This window comes from Acomys russatus, chromosome 7, assembly GCF_903995435.1.
Source record: "Acomys russatus chromosome 7, mAcoRus1.1, whole genome shotgun sequence".
NCBI lineage: Eukaryota > Metazoa > Chordata > Mammalia > Rodentia > Muridae > Acomys > Acomys russatus.
This window is the reverse complement of record NC_067143.1, coordinates 67738928-67763635: the sequence shown is the minus strand read 5'-3', so window position 1 is coordinate 67763635 and position 24708 is coordinate 67738928. Positions and strand designations below refer to the sequence as shown.

The following is a 24708-nucleotide window of genomic DNA, read 5'->3' as shown; positions in this document are numbered from 1 at the left end:
TTTATGTTCTTTAGGAAACAAATATGAATTCTGCCTGAATTCATGAGATCCTCCTACCTCTGCTTTCTGGCATTAAAGACGAGCTCACCTTACCTGGTGGTTTCGATTTCTTTCTTTCTTTCTTTCTTTCTTTCTTTCTTTCTTTCTTTCTTTTTTCTTTCTTTCTTTCTTTAAGGTTTTTTTTTTTTTTTTTTTTTTTTTTTTTTTTTTTTTTTTTTTTTTTTTTTTAGTTTTAATTTTTATTTATTTATTTTTTTGGGGCAGGGTTTCCCTGTGTAGCCTTGGCTGTCCTATACTCACTATGTAGACCAGGCTGCCCTCGAACTCACAGCAATCCACCTGCCTCTGCCTCCCAAGTGCTGGGATTAAAGGCATGTGCCACCACACCCAGCCTGGTTTTGGTTTCTTATATAAGGTGCTAAATTAGTGGTTTAACTGTTGGTGTGCACTCAGCTCTGAACTTAATTTCATGTCTATAATAATTATATTTTATTTGTCTTAGAATTATTTTGGTTTTGTCTGGTATAAATGAATTTAGCTACTTAGTTAAATTTGTACCAGTAAGCTTGGGATTGAGGAGCTAGCCCAGTCACTAAAGTGCTTGCCACACAAGCATGAGGAGCTGAGTTGAGTCTGTAACATCTATGTCAAAAAGCCATGTGTGTGATATGTGCTTCATAACCCCAGTGCTAGGAAGGGAGAGTAGGCTGGCCAGTGAAAGACTCCAAACAGAGTGGAGAACAATAATGGAGCGGACTTGTAGGTTTCATACACACATAGGTGCACACCACTAAATAAGAAAGTTAGCTTAAATTTCATGAACCAAAGTGAGGAAAAACTCACTGAAATGGTTGCATCCTTTTTAGAATCAAGTTTTATTCTGCTTTCGAACAAATTATGAAAAGGAATGGGAGAAATAGGTTGCTTGCTAGTGTTTGCATCTTTAAGGGCAGATGATTCTTAGAGGCATGAGGTATAATTTTATGTTAAATAATGCTGTTTATACAGCCATATGAAATGCTTTATGCCTAGCTACCTGAACTTAATAATGAAATGAGGTATTCATATATGAAGTATTATCAGAATGTTAATACTTTTGTACATAAGAAAAAATTAACTTAATACAATGTGTCTAACTTTAGATATGAAAAAGCTGCTTCCTAACATGCTAAGCCCAGACCCACGGGAGCTTCAGAAATCCATTGAAGTCCAACTGTTAAGAAGCTCGGTCTTCTTGGCAACTGCTGTAAACCATGTGGAACAAGATCAGAAATGGCAATCCTTAACCGAGTGAGTCACTAGTATACATTGGCAGGTGGCTGTGAGGGCTGTTGAGATTGAAAGTACAGATGTGTAGAAACCCCTAAAAGCAAATATCTCACCATGCTTATAAGTCTACTATAGAGCAGGCTACTTTCCTTACTGTGGCCTCTGATTTTTTTTTTTTTTTTTTTAAATGCCAAATGGCAGTGCCTTAGCCATTTGATATTAGTGATGACAAGCTGGAGAGTCTTGTTAATTAATTGACAGCAAATATGTTCTTCCAGAAATGTGGTAAAGTACTTGAAGCAAACCTCACGCATAGCTATTGGACCACTAAGACTGTCTACGCTCACAGTGTCGCAGTCCTTGCCAGTACTGAGTACCCTGCAGCTGTACTGCTCATCTGCTCTTGAAAACACAGTTTCTAATAGACTTTCAACAGAGGTGTGTAGATTTTTGTTGTCGTTGTTTAATTTTTAGTTTATGTGTATCGGTGTTTTGCATGCATATATGTCCGTCAATTACTTACATATTTGATGCTCTTAGAAGCTGGAAGAAGGCATTGTATCCCCTGGGACTGGAGTTGTAGATGAGTGTGAGCTATCATGTGGGTGCTGGGAATTGAACCTGGGTCCTCTGAAAGAGCAACACGTGCTCTTACCACTGAGCCGTCTCTCCATCCCTGAAGTGTATTTTTGTAAGCATTTTCTATGAGTATTAAAGTGGTAATATAGATCAAAGACCTCATTTTCTCAGTTTTTAAAGTACAATTTGTAATTGACTGAGCTGATGAACTCAGAAATCTAAAATACACTTCTAGACAGATTTTATTTATTATTGGTTTTTCAAGACAGGGCTTCTCTGTGTAGCCTTGGCCGGCCTGGAACTTGCTCTATAGTCCAGGCTGGCCTCAAACTCATGGAGATCCACCTGCCTCTGCCTCCTCAGTGCTGGGATTAAAGGTGTGTGCCACCATGCCTGGCTTTTTTTTTTTTTTTTTTTTTTTAAAGATTCATTATTTAGACACTGTTCTGCTTGCATGTACACCTGCATGCCAGAAGAGAGCACCAGATCTCATTCTAGATGGATGGAAGAGCAGATGGCACTCTTTTTTTTTTTTTTTTTTTTGGTTTTTTCGAGACAGTGTTTCTCTGTGTAGCCTTGGCCATCCTGGACTCACTTTGTAGACCAGGCTGGCCTCGAACTCTCAGCGATCCGCCTGCCTCTGCCTCCCGAGTGCTGGGATTAAAGGCATGCGCCACCACGCCCGGCTTGCAGATGGCACTCTTAACCTCTGAGCCATCTCTCCAGCCCATTTTTAAAATTTTAATTAAGATTTTTGCTCTCCTCCCACCTGCCAAAGACAGGGTTTCTGTGTAGCCTCGACTGTCCTGGACTCACTTTGTGGACAAGGCTGATTTGTTTGTTTGTTTGTTTGTTTTTAAATAACTTATTTTTAATGTACATTAATGTTTTGCCTGTGTCAGAGTGTTGGATCCCCTAGAACAGGTGTTAAAGACAGTTGTGAGCTGCCATGTGAGTGCTGGGAATTGAATCTGGGTCCTCTGCAAAAGTAGTCAGTACTCCTAACCACAAACCATCTCTCTAGCCTCTAGACAGATTTTCATTTGCGGTAATATGGGGCAGATGAAAGCTTTAGCTTTTTGGATTTTCTTTTAGGTAAAATTTGGATTTGACTCAGATACCCTGAAAGAGAACTGGGCAGTGGTGGTGCATGCCTTTTATCCCAGCAGTTGGGTGACAGAGGCAGGTGGGTCTCTGAGTTCGAGGCCAGCCTGGGTCGAAAAATCAAGTCCAGGGCAGCTAAGGCTACACAGAGAAGAAACCCTGTCTTGAAAAGCCAAAATAATAATAATAATAATAATAATAATAATAATAATAATAATAATAATAATAATAATAATAATAAATAATAATGATAATAATAATACTAATAGTAATAATAATAGTAATAGTAATAATAGTAATAGTAATAATAATAATAATAACAACAACAACAGAAAAGAGTACCTTTGTAATCTTTGAAAATTATAGAGTAGTTCAATGCTTTTCTGCAATTTTTGTTTATAGTAAATACTCATTTTTACAAATGTACTTTATTTATAGATATACTGACAAATTGTACTTGATACTATTTATTTGTCTGTTTGTTTCTGGTTTTTTGAGATAGGGTTTCTATGTGTATCCTTGGCTGTCCTGCTCTTTAACAGACAGGCTGGCCTTGAACTCAAAGAAATCCACCTGCCCCTGCATCCTGAGTGCTAGGATTAAAGGCGTGTGCCACCACTACCCAGCATTCTGAATTTATTTAATAAGACAAAGGTTTTCTGTTTGGGTATGTCTTAGTTTCTTTTTTAATGCTTTGATTTCAAAGCGCGACCAAGGCAGCCTATAGAAAAAAGTGTTTGATTTGGGTTTATAGTTTCAGAAGGTTATAGTTCTGGACAGCAGACCAAAACATGACAGCTGAGAGTTTTATGTTTCGATCTTTAAGATGGAGGCAGAGAGAGAGCAAGAGGCACTGTGACTGTCTGTTGGAGCAGTAGACTGCCCCATTGACTCTGCTCCTCCAACAAAACCACACCAAACATTCTAACAGCTGGGGAATGAGTAGTCAAGTCATGAGCCTGTGGGGGGTTGTTCTCATTGATGCCACCTCAGGTGGTGAGACACGTGGTAAAAGGTTGTACAGAAGTTGGCATAGATCTGTCTAAAGGCTGTACTCTATTCTGAGTTCATTAGGAGAGACTATTTTACAGTCTTTATCTCCCTGCCAGGACTGTCTTATCCCACTCTTCAGTGATGCCCTTCGTTCATGTAAACAGCATGATGTGCGGCCGTGGATGCAGGCATTGAGGTACACTATGTACCAGAATCAGCTGTTAGAGAAAATTAAAGGTAACCCAGCCCTCCCCTCCCCTCCATCCCCCCCCCTCCCCCCCCCCCCCCTCCCCTCCCCTCCCCTCCCCTCCCCTCCCCCTCCTCTCCCCTGCTAGCCTATTCTTTACATAACCATGGCTGTCATGGAACTTACTCTGTAGACTGCACTGGCCTTGGGCTTACTGAGATCCACCAACCTCTGCCTCTCAAGTACTGAGATTAAAGGCATATGCTACCTCTCCACCCCATTTTCCTTATCTTAAAATTAGCTTTACTGTGATGTAAATTAACATTTCATGGGTGAGTTTTCTCCCATCTTCTTCTGTGTACCCAGAAAGTCCTATGTTTCTCTGTTCATTTTCTTACCGTTGCCCCGTGAAGTTGATGACTTTCTATCATCTTTGCTGATGTTTTCACATAAATGGAATTACGCTACATGCTACCATATTTAGCTTATTTATGTACATCTTGTATACGTATGTGCATGAGGGTTATTTTTGTTTGTTTTTGTTTTTTCATGACAGGGTTTCTCTGTAGCTCTGGCTACCCTGAAACTTGCTCTGTAGACCAGGCTGGCCTCAAACTCTGAGATTCACCTACTCCTGCCTCCCAAGTGCTGAGATTAAAGGTGTGCGCCACCACTGCCCAGCTGCTTACATGATAGTTTTAAGGTGATCCCATGTGAACTTGTCGGTAACGTGGCCTGTTTTTATTGTTTAGTAGTAGTATATTCTATACGGATGTGCCATCATTTGTTTATTTCTCTGTTCTTTGGTAGGAGTTCTCTGTTTTTCTAGTTGGGTAGCTAAATATGAAGCTGTTATAAACATTTGTATTTATTTTCATGTTGCTATAACCAAAACCTGACTATAAACTTAAGGAAAGAAGGGCTTATGTTGGCTCAAAGTTTGAGGTACAGTCCATCATAGTAGGGAAAGAATGAGGTTGTTGGTCACCTCTGCCACCAGGAAACAGGGGGGGTGCGGGGGAGGGAGAGAGAGAAATTAGTAAGTGCCAGTGTTCAGCTTGCTTTCTTTTTATTCAGCCTGGGACCACAGCCTGTAGAATAGTGCCCGTACCATATTTAGGGTGAGTCTTCTTATTTCAAAAGTTAAACCTTTCTGGAAACACCCTCACAGATGGACTCAGAGGTCTGTTTCTGTGGTGGTTCAAATCCTGTTAACTTGACAGGATGAACTATCATTACGTTCATGTTCAGTACTACAATACAGTGACATTGGGGGGGGGGGTGTTGAGACAGGATTTCGAAACACAGAAACCCTGTCTTGAAAAACAGAACAATAAAATTTTTTTTTTTTTTTTTTGTGCCTAGTTTTCTTTTTTTTTATTGGGGAGAAGGGACAAGGTCTCTCTCTGTAGCCCTGGCACTTGGTGTGCAGGCTAGGCTGGCCTTGAACTCACAGATAACTGTCTGCCTTTCCCTCCTGAATGTTGGTATTATAGTTATGGCCACCATGCCTGGCCTATTGACTACTTTTTTCATTTGTTCGTTCGTCCATCTGTCTATCCACCCATGCATCCATCTATGATGGAGTCTCATTATGTAGTTCTGGTTGTCCTTGAACTCAGAAGTAGACCAAGTTGCCCTTAAATTCAGAGATCCAGTGCTCAGATTAAATGTGTATGTATATTACCATGCCGGACATCTTTTGCCCATTTTTAATGAAGTGATGAGACTTGTTTATGTGTTCTTTGTACAAATTCTTTGGTAGATAACGTGTACTACAATGTTAAAGATTCTTATATGCCTCGAATGAATGGCTGTTTATGCAAATACTATTTATGCAAATTCTATATCTCATTTTTTAAAGGAAAAATGTCTTGTTTAGGTGATTTTACTGCTATAAAAGAATACTCGCCTGAATTAATTTTATAGTTTTAGTTGATTACATGGTGACTAAGGTTACTGAGTAAATCTTTTAAGTGTTTAATGTCATGTAATCCTACTTCCCAGATGGGCCTTGCACTATCAGTCAATAATTGGCACGTGAGTAAGCTAACCTCTCATTGGGTTTAGAACAGTGGGTGGTCAACATCTGTAAATTGAAGGCCCTTAGGTTGAAGCTTTTCTGAGGTTCTATTCTTTTAATTTATGTGAGAATTGCCCCATTTTTGAGGTGAAATATATAAAAGCCTTACCATAGGATTAGTGACAAACAGGGCTGCAAAGCACCACAAACTCTCTCCCTTCCTATATGAAACACTGCTTACATTGAAAAGAATATGAGATGTGCAAATCCATTTCCAATCTGTTTTCTATTAGACAAAGCCTAGAACAGGTAGTTTGTGCTACACACTGATTAATGTTAGCAAATATGGCAAGCAAGATAGGGCTGTTGTCTTCATTGTTAGAGCCAAGGAGGCCTTAGAGTCCAGCAGGGGGAGCCGAGCAGTGAGTGAGCATCACAGCACTGTGTTAAGTGGGAATTAAGTAACAGGGATGCTGATTTGACTCTAGGTACTAGTAGAAGACTTTAGGAAGACGTCACATTTAAGCTGAAATTTGAGGGTAGAAATGAGAGGGTAGGTGAGGTGACTGCATTAGGAGGTTGGATGTGAAAGTTAGAGGCAGCATAAACAAATTCTTAGGGGACCCAATTTGCCTGAGAAAGAGGTGCATTTGGATGAGATTGAGGCCGGAGGTCAATGCAAGGCATCAGTGGGAACTCCTCATTTGGATGGGCAGTGGGAAAGTATCAGCGGGTTTTCCAGAAAAGTAAAGTTCCATGTTCACTTGTGCTGGTCACTTTAGTTGCAGGTTGTTTATTAGATTACAAGAGGCTAAGGATGAGGCAGAGGAGCCAGTTTCCTGCTGCTAAGTAAAGTACTTTAGGGATATGGCAGTAAGGGGGGAGGGGAAGCGAATTATCTGTTAAAATTGAAGGTAAACTCTAATGTAACTGCCAAGCACCTGCTCGGGTGGTGGTCCTTCCTTTGGGAAAAAGCAAACAGGAGCCGGGAACAGTTTTAAAGAATGATAGAGAATTCACTTACCATATGATCGCAGGCACTTAGGAGTATAGCTGTCCTTTTGGCAGGTAAGACCCAGCTGCATTCTTGGGTAGAAGTTTAGAATCATTGGCATTGGTACGGCCTTGAAGCCACAGGACAGATGCCTTGTCCAGGGGGCAGTGGAAGAGAATTGTCTAGAGAAGGGGTCTTTGACTGCTTTGACCTTTATTTATTCTCTTTCCTACTGTTTGACCTAGGCTCTCCTCCCTCCCCTCCCTATTTAATGTACTGTGTTTACCATTTTTAAAATATTTATTTTTATTTTATGCATATGAGTGTTTGCCTGCATTTGTGTGTGTGCACCACATGCATTCATTAGAGGCCAGAAGAGGGTAACAGGAAGTGGTGAGCCATCATGCTGGGAAGGAACCGATCCCAACCAGAGTAGTAGCAAGTGCTCTAAACTGACGGCCACCTCTCTAGCCTCTGAGACAGGGTCTTTACTAACAATTCAGATATTACAAGCTTAATTTTTTGTGGAGAATGATTTTCACTTTGCTCTACTTGGTTATGTGTTTCTTTGCTTAAACATTGTTATATGCCAAGCACTGTGCTAGTTTTTGGAGTTTGAGGGTTAGTTCCCTTTGTTTGGGAGGTGGTAAGGAAGAGTATGCTTAGGAAACACAGTCTGGAATTAGGTGAGTTGGGAACTAATGAGACATTTTCTTCTTTCCAGAACAAACAGTTCCAATTAGAAGCCATCTCATGGAATTAGGTCTGACGGCGGCAAAATTTGCTAGAAAACGGGGGAATGTGTCACTGGCAACAAGACTGCTAGCACAGTGCAGCGAGGTTCAGCTGGGAAAGACAACCACTGCCCAGGACTTAGTCCAACATTTTAAAAAACTGTCCACTCAAGGTCCTGTGGATGAAAAGTGGGGACCTGAGCTTGATATTGAAAAAACCAAGTTATTATATACAGCAGGTTAGTAAAAACATAAAACTGTATGCATGCCTCTGTGTGTGGTGTAAAGAAGTATTTTAGGAAAAGAAATATTTCCAGCTTTTGTAGAACATTGTTCTTGGAGTGTCGGTTGTTTTATAATTGATATTTAATATTACTTTGAAACAGATGTGAGCTTAGTACAGTATCCTTCAGTAAGATATGTTTTCAAAAATCATTGATTATTCCTTAACTTACTTTTTTTTTCCTTTTTGGTAATGTGGTGTGCCTACTTGTTTGTATGTGTAGGAACATGCATGTGAGTGCAAGTTCATGTGTGTGTGAGTGTGTGTGTGTAGGCCAGAGGTTGACTGTGGGAGTCCTTGAATGCTGTCCATTTCACATTATTGACATAGGGTTCTTCACTTGGACCCAAAGCTAACTTGGTTAGGATAGTATCATTAGCCAACTTGTTCTGTGTATTCCCTATATCCCCTCTGAGGAGTGCTGAGGTTACAGGCAGTCTGTCATGTCCACCTAGCATTTATGAGGATTCAAACTGTGGTCCTCAGTGCTTCCATGACAAGCATTTAGCTCACTGGTCCATTTTCCCAGTCCTGACTTTTTGTTGTCGTTATTATGACAAGGTCTAACTTGCCTAGCTGGCCTGAAACTCACTATATCAACCAGGCTGACTTCTGCCTCCTGAGTGTTGAGATTAAAGACATGTGTCACCATGCCTGCCTGGCTTTATAGTATTCTATTTTATTATGTCTTAGTTTTTGTTATTTTATGTGTGAGTGCCTGCATGTACATATATGTACTGCATATATGCCTCATGCCCACAAAGGCCAGAAGAGGGTGTTGGATCCTATGGTACTAGAGGTGCTGGAAGTTGTAAGCTGCCTGATCTAAGTCCTGGTAACTGAACCTTGGTCTTCTGCAAGAGTAAGTGGGTACTCTTAACCTCTGAGCCCATCTCTCTAGTCCCTGAATTTATTTATTTTTTCATTTTTCAAGACAGGGTTTCTTTGCGTAGCCTTGGCTCTCCTGAAACTAGCTCTGTAGACCAGGCTGACATTGAACTCAGAGAGATCACTTGCCTCTGCCTCCTGAGTGTTGGGATTAAACATGTGTGTCCCTACTGCCTGACTTGAATTTATGTTTTTGAAAACAGCAAAATGAAACATAATTACTTTGTCTTGAAATTACTATTAAGAGTAAATTAGTGGTTTTGTGTGTACATGTGTTTTTTTCTATAGGCCAATCAACACACGCAATGGAAATGTTGAGTTCTTGTGCCATATCTTTTTGCAAGTCTGCAAAAGCTGAATATGCTGTGGCTAAGTCAATTCTGACCCTGGCTAAATGGGTCCAGGCTGAATGGAAAGAGATTTCAGGACAGCTGAGACAGGTGTATAGAGCTCAGCAGCAGCAGAACCTCCCAGGCCTTTCTACTTTGTCTAGGAACATACTCACTCTAATAGAGCTACCATCTGCTAGCACTGTGGGAGAAGAACACCCTCGGATTGAGAGCGAATCTACAGGTATGGCTTCATCCTTTCATTAGTTAGCTTTAAAAAATGCTCATTTTACAAGTATAAAATCAGGGTTAAGCCAGCTATCATAGGCCACAAGAAGAACTACAAAAACCTGTTGCTCGGTAGTAACACTCATACCTAATGTTGTGTATCCAAATCTTCTTTAGGTGCAGGTTGCTTTCCTGACTTAGAGTGCCATTTTTGTCCTGATTCCTGAAAGGGTAAATGTCAGGAGCAGCAGACATGTAGCAATAGCTTGTGTTACACTTGGGTATTGGCGCACAGAAAGCATAGAAAGACTGAAGCTGCTTTTTCTTTTTTATAGGGGCGGGGTTGTTTGTTGTTTTTTGAGACGGGATTTCTGTGGGTGGCCTTGGCTGTCCTAGACTCACTTTGTAGACTAGGCTGGCCTCAAACTCAGAGATCCACCTGCCTCTGCCTTCCAAGTGCTGGGATTAAAGGTGTGGGCCATCACCAGCCAGCAACACTGACGTTTCTTGGCCCTATCCAACACTAGCAAAGGTAGCAAAGGTCAAGAAATGGGTGGTTGGTGCTGGAGAGATGGCTCAGAGATTAAGAGCACTGGCTGCTCTTCCAGAGGTCCTAAGTTCAGTTCCCAACAGATGGTGGCTCACAATCATCTGTAATGAGATCCGATCCCCCTCTTCTGGCTTGCCGGCATACATGCAGACAGAAGACTGTATACATAGTATATAAATAAACCTTAAAAGAAAAGAAATGGATGGTTGATTCAACTAAATACAATTTATTGTTTTTCTTATTTTATTTATTTATTTATTAATTATTTGAGGAGGGCTGGGTGCTAGAGTTTGAATCCAGGATTTTGGGCATGCTAGGCAAGTGTTCTAATGCTAAGCTACATACCCACTTTCTGGTTCCTTTGTTTTCCCCGTTTTTTTGAGACAGAGTCTTCCTCTGTAGATCTACATAGCCTGGAACTTGTTATGTAGATCAGATTGGCCTGGAACTCACATAGATCCTCCCACCTCTGATGCCTAACTTCTGGGACTAAAGGAGTATGCCCCCACACCTGTTCAATATTTCTGTAAGACAGAATTTTCCTTCCTATAGACCCTAGCTGCCCTCATACTCTAGGCTAATGCTGAGTTGAGGGGAAGTGGCACTGTGTCTGTGTGTTCTGCTAGGCATAGACTCCATGCTTCATGGATGCTATGCAGACATTCTTATACTGACTTTACATCCTAATCAGTTTGGAAGAAAACCAATCTTTTAATTAACACAGGAGAAAAGACCTCCATTTTGTTGTGCTGAAACTTGGGGTTTAAAATACTTCCATTAAGCCAGATTTCCTACAGCACCCCAAGCTATTGCTGAAGATAGTGTCATTAAAGGCATAAACGTGTCCACACATGCTAACATAAGCTTATGGGAGCTTTTAAATACAGTCACATTCCCCAAAAGTAACCAAATTTGGGCCATAACAAATTACGTACTGTGATAATGTTGGACTTACTGCTTACTTACAAATAATAAAGACTTAACAGGTCAGTGGGAACACTGTTAGATGTTTCTGAATGTAACACTGAGCTCTTTTGTTATTTTCTCTATCATGACAGTGCATATTGGTGTTGGAGAACCTGACTTCATTTTGGGACAGTTGTACCATCTTTCTTCAGTGCAGGCACCTGAAGTAGCCAAATCGTGGGCAGCATTGGCTAGTTGGGCTTATAGGTGGGGCAGAAAGGTGGTTGACAATGCCAGGTATGTATGTTTCAATGTGCACTTGATATAACACACTGCCAAGTGGAGATGTAAAATGTCTTTGGGAGAATTTTGGTATCTGAAATACTTGATGACTTGTTTATTTTTATAGTCAGGGAGAAGGTGTTCGTCTGTTGCCTAGAGAAAAATCTGAAGTTCAAAATCTGCTTCCAGATACTATAACTGAAGAAGAGAAAGAGAGAATATATGGTATTCTTGGACAAGCAGTATGTCGGCCAGCAGGAATTCAGGCAAGGAAATGGGACACAGTGGTATTGGGGGAATATTGTCAAGATTCCTGTTGCAATTTATGGTTTTTTGAGGAAATTGGCTACTTTATTAAATAAATAGTGAATGAGGTTTAGGCTGTTTGTGTTGCAAATAAAATCTCTTGAGTTTTAAGATGACATGCAGTTGTCTTTTTCCTAAGATGATAATTTCTTGAGAAATCAAGTGATTTCTTCAGGGTCCTATTGAAAACAGGTGAAGTTCATTTTGTGTAAACTAAATTTCTTTTAATTAACCTTTAATCTGAAGTTAGGTTCGGGGCTCTTCCAGAGGTCCTGAGTTCAATTTCCAGCAACCACATGGTGTCTCACAACCATCTATAATGAGATCTTGTGCCCTTTTCTGGCCTGCAGGTGTTATATGCAGGCAGAACACTGAAGTTAGGTTCTTGGCTGCTGGTGTAGTCATGGATAAAAGTACACTATTAATGTATGTGAGTGAGGCTGTAGGTTTAATCCCCAGAGCTGGAAACGCAGGAAATGTAAGGCTCTTTACAAGACTACCTGAGGGGGTGGAGAGGTAGCGCAGAGGTTAAGAGCACTGACTTCTCCTCCAGAGGTCCTGAGTTCAATTCCCAGCAACAATGTACATGGTGGCTCACAACCATCTATAATGTGATCTGATGCCCTCTTCTGGCCTGCAGGTGTACATGCAGCCAGAGCACTGTATATAATATAATGAGTATTTAAAAAATAAATAAAAGACTACCTGAGAGCTTTTTCATGGGGATACCTCCCCCATGCCCCAGATTCTTCTTCACAAGGTTTATGCATGTGCGTTTAAGATTCACTAAATGACTTGGCAGGGTGAGATGGGAATTGGAAGAAGCTCGGGGTTTGGATATGCTAGTAGGCAAGAGCTCCTGCCCTCTCAGCCCTGGTGCTTATGGTAAATTAGCTAATGTGGGACCCAGTGGACTGGGTGAGCGTCACCGTGCTCCTTCTTCCTTTAAGTCTTTTAGTTCTGTAGCTGTTGTAGATGCAGTATTCAAAGGTGTGGGTTTTATTTGCAAGGATAAATTATGTTGACTGAGTTCTGTTCTAAAAATTATATCCATGAGTCTCTGTTGTTGTTAGACATATTTACAATCCTGTAAACAGAGTCGTGTTTGTTGTTCATGTTCTGTTCTGTTTTTCATACCCTTTGAACAGATTATTTTTCTACATACAGAATATTACTGTGTCGCCTAGAAGTGTTTAAAATACAAAAAAAAAACCCCGAAAAACCTAGTAGTCTTTAGTTTTTGCCTAATTGGCTGCATTAAGCAGATTGTAAAGAGAAGCTTTCTAGCGGATTTGGTATTTGGAATTATTTAGTGTATCATAATGAGAAAAAATGTTTACATGTGATAGATCATGTAACTTCCTTCCTTCACTGTGTCCTCCTTTTCTTTAGGATGAAGATATAACACTTCAGATAACAGAAAGTGAAGATAATGAGGAAGATGACATGGTTGATGTTATCTGGCGGCAGTTAATCTCAAGCTGCCCATGGCTTTCTGAACTCGATGAAAATGCAACTGAAGGTGTCATTAAAGTGTGGAGGAAAGTTGTAGACAGAATCTTCAGCCTGTATAAACTGTCTTGCAGTGCATATTTTACTTTCCTTAAGCTCAATGCTGGTCAGGTAGGTGGCACAGTCTTCTGTCCTGTAGACAGCAAGCAGTAGCAGAAATGGGTTTCTTATCCCCTTAATTGTTCCCTTAGATTCTGTTAGATGAAGATGACCCCAGGCTCCATCTAAGTCACAGAGCAGAGCAGAGCACTGATGATGTGATTGTGATGGCTACCCTGCGGCTGCTGAGGTTGCTGGTGAAGCATGCTGGTGAGCTCCGGCAGTATCTGGAACATGGCTTGGAGACAACACCTACTGCTCCATGGAGAGGTAATGGCCTCACATTTCCTCTATGTTTCTGAGTGGGATAGAAATAGTTTGTTTAGGTTCTTTATTTGAAAATGTTAGAGAGTAGCTGTGCGGGTGTGTAGGACAACTTGGACTCTTTGGTCTCTCAGGAAAACCTCTTCTGTCTTGTAAAGAACTGAGAGGCTAGAAGGAATAAGCTTTTCATTATCAAACATCAGTTTGGGGGAGAGGGTGTGTGTGAAATAAATATAGGATTTAGTATAACCCTTTGTCACAGTAATTTCATCTCTCTTCTTTGTGGCATATGCTGGACATAATCATTCAATGTTTGAATTGCTCTGGACTGCATTGACAGTTCTACCCTAAGCAGACTTGCAAAACAAGAATGATTTTCTTACGGACCTTTGTTACCACAGCGATAACTTTAGTGCCCTTAAGATCTGTGCTAATGCTGACATAATTAAGCTTTATCCTTCTGCATTTCCAAAATTAATAGGTTTTAATAAATTCATTTTCTCTTCCTGAAGGAATTATTCCACAGCTTTTCTCACGCCTAAACCACCCTGAAGTGTATGTACGCCAAAGTATTTGTAACCTTCTTTGTCGTGTGGCCCAAGATTCCCCACACCTCATACTGTACCCTGCAATAGTAGGAACCATATCGCTTAGCAGTGAATCCCAGGCTTCAGGTATGCAGCATTAAGATACATTTGTTTATTTACTTGAGACAGAGTCTTAACTGTGCCACCCTTGGTGGCTTTGTTTGTTTGTTTGTGTTTTTGAGACAGGATTTGTCTGTGTAGCTTTGGCTGTTTTGGACTCTTCTGGTCACTTTGTAGACTAGGCTGACCTCCAACCTACAGAGATCACCTACCTCTGCTACCCTGAGTGCTGGGATTACAGGCGTGTGCCACTCGGCCTGGCTACCAGTAATTTTTTAAGTCTCTTTTTGGGTGATGTATTCTCAAGTTAAGAGTGTGTAGTTTGTTTGTTTGTTTGTTTATTAGTAATGGCGCTGACTTACCGAAGAGATAGCTACCATGAGTCTACAATAAGTGTTTTGCATGTTGTTGTTACCCCTTAAAATACCCCAGGAACTCAGCATAGAGCTGTTTAAGGTGCCGTTAGACCGTGCTCTACACTCTGGGGAGGCTTCTTGTTTGATTGCCATCTTCCCCCAGCTTTTCTCCTTAGTTTACAGTATTTATAAACATACTTGAAAAGGTCAGCCTGTAAAAGTGCAGAACACCATCGTCTTTAGCTTCATGGACAGGACTGTGAAATAGATTGTCACCTCATACCCAGGATGTGCATATATCCCTGTTGCATTCCACTGTAGGAAATAAGTTTTCCTCTGCAATCCCAACTTTACTTGGAAATATTCAAGGAGAAGAACTGCTGGTTTCTGACTGTGAAGGAGGAAGTCCTCCTGCTTCTCAAGACAGCAGCAGAGATGAACCTAAAAGTGGTTTAAATGAAGACCAGGCCATGATGCAGGATTGCTACAGCAAAATTGTAGATAAGCTGTCCTCTGCCAACCCAACGATGGTCTTACAGGTACAAGAAAACTGATTTGTTTTTTTTAAAGTAGCATTCATTGCAACCCCTCCCCCCCAATCTTAAAGCAAATATCTCTTAGAACCATATCAAAGAACCAAAACTTTAAGAACCTATATTGATGTTGGTGCTGGTGAATTTTCTGAAAAATGAGCACTAGCTGTGTCTGGTGGACGCTGCCTTGTGAGCCATGTGGATGTGTTGTGTCTGCAGGTCCAGATGCTTGTGGCAGAGCTCCGTAGGGTCACTGTGCTCTGGGATGAGCTCTGGCTGGGAGTTCTGTTACAGCAGCACATGTACGTCCTGAGGCGCATCCAGCAGCTGGAGGACGAGGTGAAGAGAGTCCAGAACAACAACACCTTGCGCAAGTACGTCTTCAGCCCTCCGCTGGGAAGACGGGGCTGCTGCTCTTGTCTTTAGATTTGTTGGTTTTGTGTGTGTGTTTGCCTGCCGGTGTGTATGTGTAGCACATCTGTGCCCGATGCCCACAGAAGTCAGGAGAGAGCATTGGATCCCCCTGGAACTGGAGTTAAGGATGGTTGTGAGCTGCCATGTGGGTGCTGGGAACGGAATCTGGATCCTTTGTAGAGCAGCTGGTGCTCTAAACTATTGAACCATGTTTCCAGTGCTCTCCCTACTTTTTTCTTTTTAGTGTCTTAATCAGCACAACAAAGTTCAGTCTTAATCATTTTTAACTGTAAATTGAGTGGCATGAAAGTGTGTGGTCACAGTGCTGTGGCCTCATCACCAGTACCCTCTGCTAGAATCATTTCCAGTCCCAGTTAGGCTCTGTAATACACTCTGTGATAAACTCTGTCCTAACTTCCATCCTCATTATATCTAATTTCTTGCTTTCGGTGTCTCATATCGATGGAGTCATAGTATTAATTCTTTGTAACTTTTTAGGTTTTCAAGGTTTACTCTGATACAGCACGTATCTGTTTCTTTCCATGATTAGTGAATAGTACTACATTGTGTAAGATGCTCCAGATTATTAATTTTTTATCATTTATGTATGTGTGTGCACTGTGCGTATGCAGATCAGAAGAAAACTTGAGCGGGTTGGGTTTTCCTTTTACCATGTTGGTCTTGAAGATCATACTTTGGGTTATCAGATTTAGCAGCAGATACTCTTACTAGCTGAGCCATTGTGCCAGCCCTCATAAGCCAGGTTTTACTCTTGGATTCATCTGTTAGCAGAGGCTTGGGGTTTTTAGTTGTGTGAACAGTGCTGCTCTGAACATTGGTGTGCAGTATCTGGTTGAGTCCTTGGAATAATCTTTATGTTATGCGGTGGATTTGCCAACTAATGAGATTGTCTTGTTAAGCATAGGAATCTTTTCCATGATGATTGTGTCATTTTATTTTCCAATTTTGGGAGTGTGGTGGTTTCGAGGCAGGGTTTCTCTGTGTAGCCGTGGCTGTCCTGTAGTTGCTATGTAGAGCAGGCTGGCCTCAAACTCACAGAGAGCTCTGTCTGCCTCTGCCTCCCTGAGTGAAGAAATTAAAGATGTGTGTCACTACCGCTCAGCTTTATTTTCCAGTTTTCAGTACACGAGGATTCTGGCTTTCCCCTACACTGTGATTGTATGTATGTATGTATGTATGTATGTATGTATGTATGTATGTATGAATGATGAATGGTGTGGGTGCATGTGTGTCAGGGCCTTTCTATAGCCGTAAGAGGACAACGTGGGGTGTTGGGCCGCATCTTCCACCTTATTCAAGGCAGAATCTTAATCTCGGTCTCTGTCCTCCCTCCCCCTTTGCTGTGTGCATGAGGCTAGTTGACCCATGAGCTTCTGGGTATTCTTTGTCTACCTTGCATCTGTCTCCCTGTCGTGTGTTGTGATCATTATATGACTTTTGAGAGTTCTCTTCAGACATTCATGCTTACATGGCAGACTCTTTTACCTGCAGAGCTATTTCCTCAGCCAACAGCTGGCAATTTTCTGGGAGTTTTGTTCATAATCCTCATAGATTTAAGTTGTATCTTAATAATTTTGATTTGTGTTTTCCTAATGACTGAAAACATGTACCTGCTTTTTGTGTCTTAATTGCTCAGTGTGTATCTTTGCAGAGTGTTGAGTTAAGCTGTTCTGCTATTAAGATGTAGAATTTAAAAATTCTGGTAAGAGCTCCTTGGTAGATACGTGATTTGCAAACATTTCTCACCACGTTCAGTCATCAGTTTAGTCTATATGGTGGCATATTCAAGGAATCACAATAAAATCTCTCTTACTGAACTTCTTTTGTAGTGTTATGTAATAGTTATCTGTCAGTATTTTACATGTTTTTTGATACTGTTTACTCAATGCTTGATAAATTTAATTTGTTTCATGTTTATATGAAACTTAAATAACTTTTTGAATGAAAATGTCTTTGGTCAGAGAAGAGAAAATTGCCATCATGCGGGAGAAGCACACAGCGCTGATGAAGCCTATTGTGTTTGCTCTGGAGCATGTGCGAAGCATCACCGCTGCCCCTGCAGAGACTCCTCACGAAAAGTGGTTTCAGGATAACTATGGTGATGCCATCGACAATGCCCTCGAAAAACTAAAGACCCCATCAAACCCTGCCAAGCCTGGAAGCAGCTGGATTCCATTTAAAGAGGTACAGCATAGTTGTAAAAGTCCTATTAACATCCCCATGAGATACAGACTTAAAGCAGTGTGCTTACCTTGGAACATGAGATAAAGTTTTATAAGCCTGCTGAAGTTATCTTGTGATTATTTGCTGGTAAGGAAAGTGGAGAAAATTATTTTTTTCATTTTGAGAATTTGGGGACTAGAAGGCAGGGAGGGTGGCAGATACTATTCCTGGATATACTAGGCATATACTATAAGTCATTAGCCTTAGCTGTTTTGTATTCTCATAGAAGGTTAGGAGATAGATTTTTTTGGGGGGGGGGGGTCCTATGTAGTTTTTAAAGGGAGAAGTAGACATTTGTAATAGTTTCCAGATTAAACATCCCTAATCGGAAATGCTCCAAAAATATGAAATTTGGAGTCATGTTCAGATTTTTTAAATTCGTGATTTCAAGTAAGATTAATGCCAATATTCTAAAACTGAAGAAAAAGTGATAAAATTGTGAGTGATAAAATTGATTAATATTTATTTGACCTATTTTGTAATCAATATAGCAGTATAATTTGCTGATTGGAATGATTTATAGATTCATATATTTGAGAATCTTTGTCATGTTCTCTTTAATTCTATTTTCTCTCTAGTCTTTCTCTTTGATAGCAAAGGCACCATCTTGGAAGAGCCTCTTTGTATCATACTTTTTCTTTTCCATTTTTCTTTTCTCTGACGCTTTGGGTTTTAGTTGGTTTCTTTGTTGAAAACAAACAAACAAACAAAAAACCTAAATCTAAACAGAATAAAAGTACACACAGTTTCAGTAAATGAAAACTGCTCAGTATGATGGTGCACACCTTTAATCCCAGCACTCTGGAAGGCAGAGATAGGTGGATCTCTGAGTTTAAGGTTGTCCTACTCTACATAGTAAGTTCTGGGACAACCAGGGTTGTACAGAGAGACCATGTCTCAAAGGCCAGAAAAGAAAAGAAAACTCTTGATGAAATATCCTGAGCACAGGGTGGTAGTGGCACACACCTTTAATTTCAGCACTCAAGAGGCAGAGATAGGTGGATGGGTCTCTGTGAGTTTGAGGCCAGCCCAGCCTACCGAGTGAGTTCCAGGAGATCTAGGACTACACAGAGAAACCCTGTCTCAAACAAACAAACAAACAAGCACAGACACACCACAAAAAGAAAGAAAATGAAATGTCTTGAAGCACTAGACAACAAAGCTAACACAAATTATGATGTTTCTTATGCCCAGCCTATTTATTAGGTAGGGCCAAGCTTCCATGGTCCTTCCCAGTTTCTTACTTGTTTTTGTTAATAAAGCTAAAAACCTGGAAGAAATGTGTATGAAATAAGTCACTGAAAAAATGTAGTTTGGGTGGGAGAGGTGGCTCGGTGGTTAAGAGCACTGGCTGCTCTTCTAAAGGGTCTGGACTCAGTTCCCAGCACCCACATGATAGCTCACAACTGTTTTTAGCTCCAGTTCCCAGGGATCCGACACCCTAACACACACATACATGCAGGCAAAACACCAATGCACATTAAAAAAAAAAAAAAAAAAAAAAACTTAAAAAAATAAAAAGATTGTAGCTTGTTTTTGTGGCATTGGCTATCAAGCCCAAGGGACCTTGAATGCTAGGTGAGCACTCTGCTATTCCGAATCTCTGGGTTTTATATCCACCTTCCATGTTTGGTTAAACACTGGTCTGTGTGGGTGTGCCAGGATTAGGGGATATTTTTTCCAGTCTCTAATTTTTTAAACAAAACTTACTGAAAATTAATTGCTTTGAAAGTTTAGACATTATATATTAGTTTGTTGATCTTGATATATATTAGCTACAAACAGGGATAGAGCTGTAGAGCTGTTTGCTACTGTGTTCCCTGGGGGTAGATCTGTGCATGATAGATAAGCCTGTGGCTATAGCAGAGCTTCTCATGGGTTTTGTATATTTCAGGTGGTCAGCTTTAAAGTGTTACTTCTCTTAAAATGTTGCCTGTTTTCCTCTGTTGAGTTTTATACAGCCTCTTATAAGTTGGCTTCATGATTGAGCTATATTTATAACTTGATCTTAGTAATATTGCAGGCGGTGTCCCACAGCTGCATCTACTTTTTTTTTTTTTTTTCCCCCACTATTATAAAACTGATTGGTTTGTTCTGGCATTGCTGAGGCATAGCTCACAGCTCCATAGAGATGCTCTGAGGAAATTTCTTCTCATCTCTTCTGATTGTCTTGCTTTATCTGCCTGAAAAGGGGGTGATGTCTTAACAAGTAGTAATCACATGCAACCTATGAGCACAGCATTCTCTGCTTCAAGGGTGGCCTCATCTCTAGCCTCAAATTAAACATAAGGACTAGGACAGCACGTATTCATGGGGATGTTTGGGTTTGCCTTTATACCAAGTACAGTGAGAAGAAGAAAATGCTATACCAGAATGCAGACTTGTTTTTCCACCTTATGAACATAGATAATGCTGAGTTTGCAACAGAGAGCGCAGAAACGTGCAAGCTACATCTTGAGACTTGATGAGATCAGTCCTTGGTTGGCTGCCATGACTAACACTGAAATTGCACTTCCTGGAGAAGTCTCAGCCAGAGACACTGTAACAATTCACAGTGTGGGTGGAACTATCACCATCTTACCAACTAAAACCAAGCCCAAGAAGCTCCTCTTTCTTGGATCAGATGGGAAGAGCTATCCTTACCTTTTCAAAGGTAGAGTTAAAACTAAATTGTGTTTTTAAGACAAATGTGAGTGTGCATGCACATTAGGGTAATACTTTTGTACATGAAAATTCTGTATTTGAGGCCTGTGTGAGTTTTGAATGGCTGGTTAGCTGCATGTCATAATATTTCACCCTCTGCACCTTGCTAATGAACTTATATAGGAAGGCCAACTGAGCGCAGACAGCTCAGCTTTACTAACTAGTGCTAATACCACTGGAGACAGTTTGCTGATGTGGTTAAAGTGTGTTCATTGCAGACTGAAACTGCAGGAAGTGGTGAGTTCCCAGGTCCACTTGTTACCCACCCTGCTAACTTTGATTTGTTTTTATAGGACTAGAAGACTTGCATCTGGATGAGAGAATCATGCAGTTCTTATCTATTGTGAATACTATGTTTGCTACAATTAACCGGCAGGAAACACCTCGTTTCCATGCACGACACTATTCTGTAACGCCACTGGGGACGAGGTCAGGGCTGATCCAGTGGGTAGACGGAGCCACACCATTGTTTGGTCTTTATAAGCGATGGCAACAACGAGAAGCTGCCTTACAAGCACAAAAGGTTGGGCAGAACTGAAGTGCAGCTGTGTTCTTACTGGACTTTTTATGGACAAATGTGTGTCAGGGCATTCTCTGTGACTGAAGTTGAGCGTGTTTGCATGCTTATAGTAGGTTAGAGTAGACAGACACTTGATGCCGTTAGCAGGTGGCAGTGAGGCAAACCTTTATTGAGCAGTAAAGCTTTCAGACATACGTAGTGCACCAGGGGGGGTGCACTCCTGCAATCCCAGCACTCTGGGTGCCAGTGGCAGGTGGATCTCTGTGAGTTCCAGGCCGGCCTGGTCTACAAAGTGATTCCAGGACAACCAAGGCTACACAGAGAGATCCTATCTTGAAAAATAAAAAACAAAACAAAGTCATACGTAGTAGCAAATTGCTCAGAAATTTGATATTAAGTTAAATTTGTAAATAATGAAAAGCTTTAAACCTGGATTATTTTCAACATTTAAATAAGAACAAAGTTTAAATGTGTACTTACTTGATCACTACAGTATTCTATTTTGTGCCCGTGAATTTTATAATTTGGTTTAGACTAAGAATTTATCTGGGCAGTTTACTATGTGAAGCAGCAGAACTGAATAGGAGGCCTGGGTCTAGCCAGGGACCTTATGCTGGTGGCTACTAGGAGCGGTAGAGCTTCAAACGTACTGTGGTTTTCTTGTCTTCATTTTTATGGTATTTATTTTTGTAGTGCTTGAGAATCTAATTCCATGGCCCCAAGAATACTAAGCCCTCCTGTACCTTCAGCCTAGGCAAGTTTGAAAATTAAGCACAGGCTTGTAGTCTAATTATTGAACAGTGAGTAAGTTAAAGATAGGAGCTGGGGGCCTATTTAAACTTTGTGGAACATGTTTCTTAATAGCTGTGTTTATTTCAAACTGAATTATTGGTGAAGGATGAATATGAATTAGTGGATTATGCCTTTAAAAATGAATTGTGTTGGGGCTGGAGAAATGGCTCAGCAGTTGGGAGCACTGACTGCTCTTCCAGAGGATCCTGGTTCAGTTCCCAGCACCCACATGGTGCTGCCTGTAACTCCTGTTCCAGCGAATCTGACATCCTTACACAGACATACCTGCACTCAAAGCACCAATGTACATAAAATAAAAATAATTTTTAAAAAATGAATTGTGTTAGTATAGATTGGATTTTAAGTTGAGCCTCAAGAAAACTTAGCAAGAAACCAATCTTTAAGCAAACAGGTAGCACTTAATTACAAGAAAGACAAGATAAAAGTTCAGAAGAGCTGACTTTGGATTTTGTTTTGTTTTTAAATATGAAACGTAGCCAGATAGGGTAAAGAATGCTATGAAAAATCAGTTTTAAAAAATACTTTATAACTTCTGTTGTTGAAGTAAAACTAATCTTTTCTTTAAAAAAATTTTTAAGGCCCAAGATTCCTACCAAACTCCTCAGAATCCCAGCATTGTTCCTCGTCCCAGTGAACTTTACTATAGTAAAATTGGCCCAGCTTTGAAAACAGTTGGCCTTAGCCTGGATGTGTCAAGGAGGGATTGGCCCCTCCACGTGATGAAGGCAGTGTTGGAAGAGTTAATGGAGGCCACACCCCCAAACCTCCTGGCCAAAGAGCTCTGGTCATCTTGTACCACTCCTGATGAGTGGTGGAGAGTCACACAGGTATGCATCACTTGAGGTTTGGTGTCACCAATGTTACTCTGGCTTTGATCGTACCCTCTTTTGTCAGCCTTTCTGGTCTTTTTTCTCTTTCTTTCCAGACCTTTTGAGTCCTGTACTAGAATATCTCTTGCGAGTTGTTAAAGGGTGGTGGGGATGATGGATGAAAATTTAAAAGTAAATGTTGAAAGAACTGAAGTTCTTTATTTTAAAACCTAGTCTTGGGCTGGGGAGATGGCTCAGCCATTAAATGCTAGGCTCACAACCAACAATATAAAACCTAATCTTTTGGCCTGGGCACAGACCCCAGCACTCAGGAGGCATAGGCAGGCAGATAGCTGTGAGTTCAAGGCCAGCTTGGCTTACATAGAGAGTTCCAGGTCAACCAGGGCTAAATAGTGAAACCCATTCTAGGGGAAAACAAAAAACAACCCCAACCCTAGCCCCACCCCCTCCACATTCCTGGGGCTGGCACTGGCGCTCTTTGAGAGTACCCAAGTCTGATTCCGTCATCCATGTCAGGGTGTTCGCATTTGCCTGTTAGTCTGGCTCTGGAGGATTTAGTGCCTCTTGATGGCCTTCTCTGGACTGACTCTAATGGGCACATATCCACATACATAGACACATAATTAAAACTATAACTAAGTCTTTAGCAACTACAGTGTCGCTCGCAAGCATTCTTGATATTCTTTAGCCCTCAACATAAGGTGCCCCTCACAATGCAGATCCTGAGCAGCCATGGGCTGCAGTCTTGAGGAGTGCTTTGTGGTTATTGGTTTATTTCAGAGCAAGGGGCTAGGATTACAGAGTTGTATTGACCTTAGGTCATCTAGTGCTTTTTAGAGGAAGACTACCTGGTGATGTTTACTTGCTCCCTTCTCTTCAGTCCTATGCAAGATCTACTGCTGTCATGTCTATGGTTGGCTACATAATTGGCCTTGGAGACAGACATCTGGATAACGTGCTCATAGATATGACAACTGGAGAAGTAGTTCACATAGATTACAATGTTTGTTTTGAGAAAGGTAAGAAAAATTGGGCTTTTACATTTATTTGAAGGTCATATTTTTTTGTGTTAAGGGCAAAAATAAAATGATTTGTCTTTTTAAGGTAAAAGCCTTAGAGTTCCTGAGAAAGTGCCTTTTCGTATGACACAAAACATTGAGACAGCACTGGGTGTGACTGGAGTGGAAGGTGTTTTCAGGCTTTCCTGTGAGCAGGTATGCCTGGCCTCTTGCCCTGGGTTACTGTGTGATAAGCACGAGAGGGAGTCACAGCGCGTGTTCATATGGAAACTTGCCTTGCCTTTACTGAAACACTTCTAAAAATAGGTTCTCCACATTATGCGACGAGGCCGAGAGACTCTGCTTACGCTCTTGGAGGCCTTTGTGTATGACCCCTTGGTGGACTGGACAGCTGGCGGTGAGGCTGGGTTTGCAGGCGCTGTCTATGGTGGAGGTGGCCAGCAGGCTGAAAGCAAGCAGAGCAAGCGAGAGATGGAGCGTGAGATTACCCGTAGCCTCTTTTCTTCCAGAGTCGCTGAGATTAAGGTGAAGCCCAAGGATGGAGTGTCACTATCAGCTTTTTAACAGAGCAGGTGTACCTAAGGGTTGACTGTGTAGGGCTTCTCTGGGTATGAGGAGTCGGTGTCACCTCTGATAGGCTGTTGTTCTCCCACACAGACACACTCACCAGTGTGTCTAATTGAATAATTGAACAGCCTTTCCTCCTTTTCAGTAGTCAGAGATCTCAGGCTTATTTTCTGTGGCCTGTGAATCTGTTCATTTTATGGCTAGGTAAAATACATTGCTTATCCTTGTACATTGGAGGCAGTGCCACAAACCTTGTTTCTTAGTTGGGATGGTAGGTAAAGCAGGGCACCTAGATGTGCCCTTCTTCGCTGTTCTGATCGAGCCCTCTTCCAGGTGAACTGGTTTAAGAATCGGGATGAGATGCTGGTTGTGCTTCCCAAGCTGGACAGCAGCTTAGACGAGTATCTGAGCCTGCAGGAGCAGCTGACAGATGTTGAAAAACTGCAAGGCAAACTGCTAGAGGAAATAGAATTTCTAGAAGGAGCTGAAGGAGTGGACCATCCATCTCGTACTCTGCAACACAGGTTTAAAA

At 41.2% G+C, this 24708-nt stretch overlaps 1 protein-coding gene across 3 annotated transcripts in view; it reads left to right on the top strand.

Moving 5' to 3' along the window:
* Smg1 (SMG1 nonsense mediated mRNA decay associated PI3K related kinase) overlaps positions 1-24708 on the top strand; it is a 102763-nt gene that overhangs the window by 57315 nt on the left and 20740 nt on the right. For all 3 annotated transcript variants that reach the window (XM_051149280.1, XM_051149281.1, XM_051149282.1), the window contains 20 exons: positions 1143-1290; positions 1548-1707; positions 4062-4182; positions 7874-8122; positions 9343-9627; positions 11220-11364; positions 11477-11615; positions 13048-13278; positions 13359-13536; positions 14043-14204; positions 14855-15072; positions 15286-15440; positions 17463-17685; positions 20131-20377; positions 20721-20950; positions 22339-22587; positions 23471-23609; positions 23695-23804; positions 23916-24134; positions 24510-24700. In XM_051149280.1, coding sequence (XP_051005237.1) covers positions 1143-1290; positions 1548-1707; positions 4062-4182; positions 7874-8122; positions 9343-9627; positions 11220-11364; positions 11477-11615; positions 13048-13278; positions 13359-13536; positions 14043-14204; positions 14855-15072; positions 15286-15440; positions 17463-17685; positions 20131-20377; positions 20721-20950; positions 22339-22587; positions 23471-23609; positions 23695-23804; positions 23916-24134; positions 24510-24700 — 3799 coding nt within the window. The remainder of the gene's footprint in view (positions 1-1142; positions 1291-1547; positions 1708-4061; positions 4183-7873; positions 8123-9342; positions 9628-11219; positions 11365-11476; positions 11616-13047; positions 13279-13358; positions 13537-14042; positions 14205-14854; positions 15073-15285; positions 15441-17462; positions 17686-20130; positions 20378-20720; positions 20951-22338; positions 22588-23470; positions 23610-23694; positions 23805-23915; positions 24135-24509; positions 24701-24708) is intronic.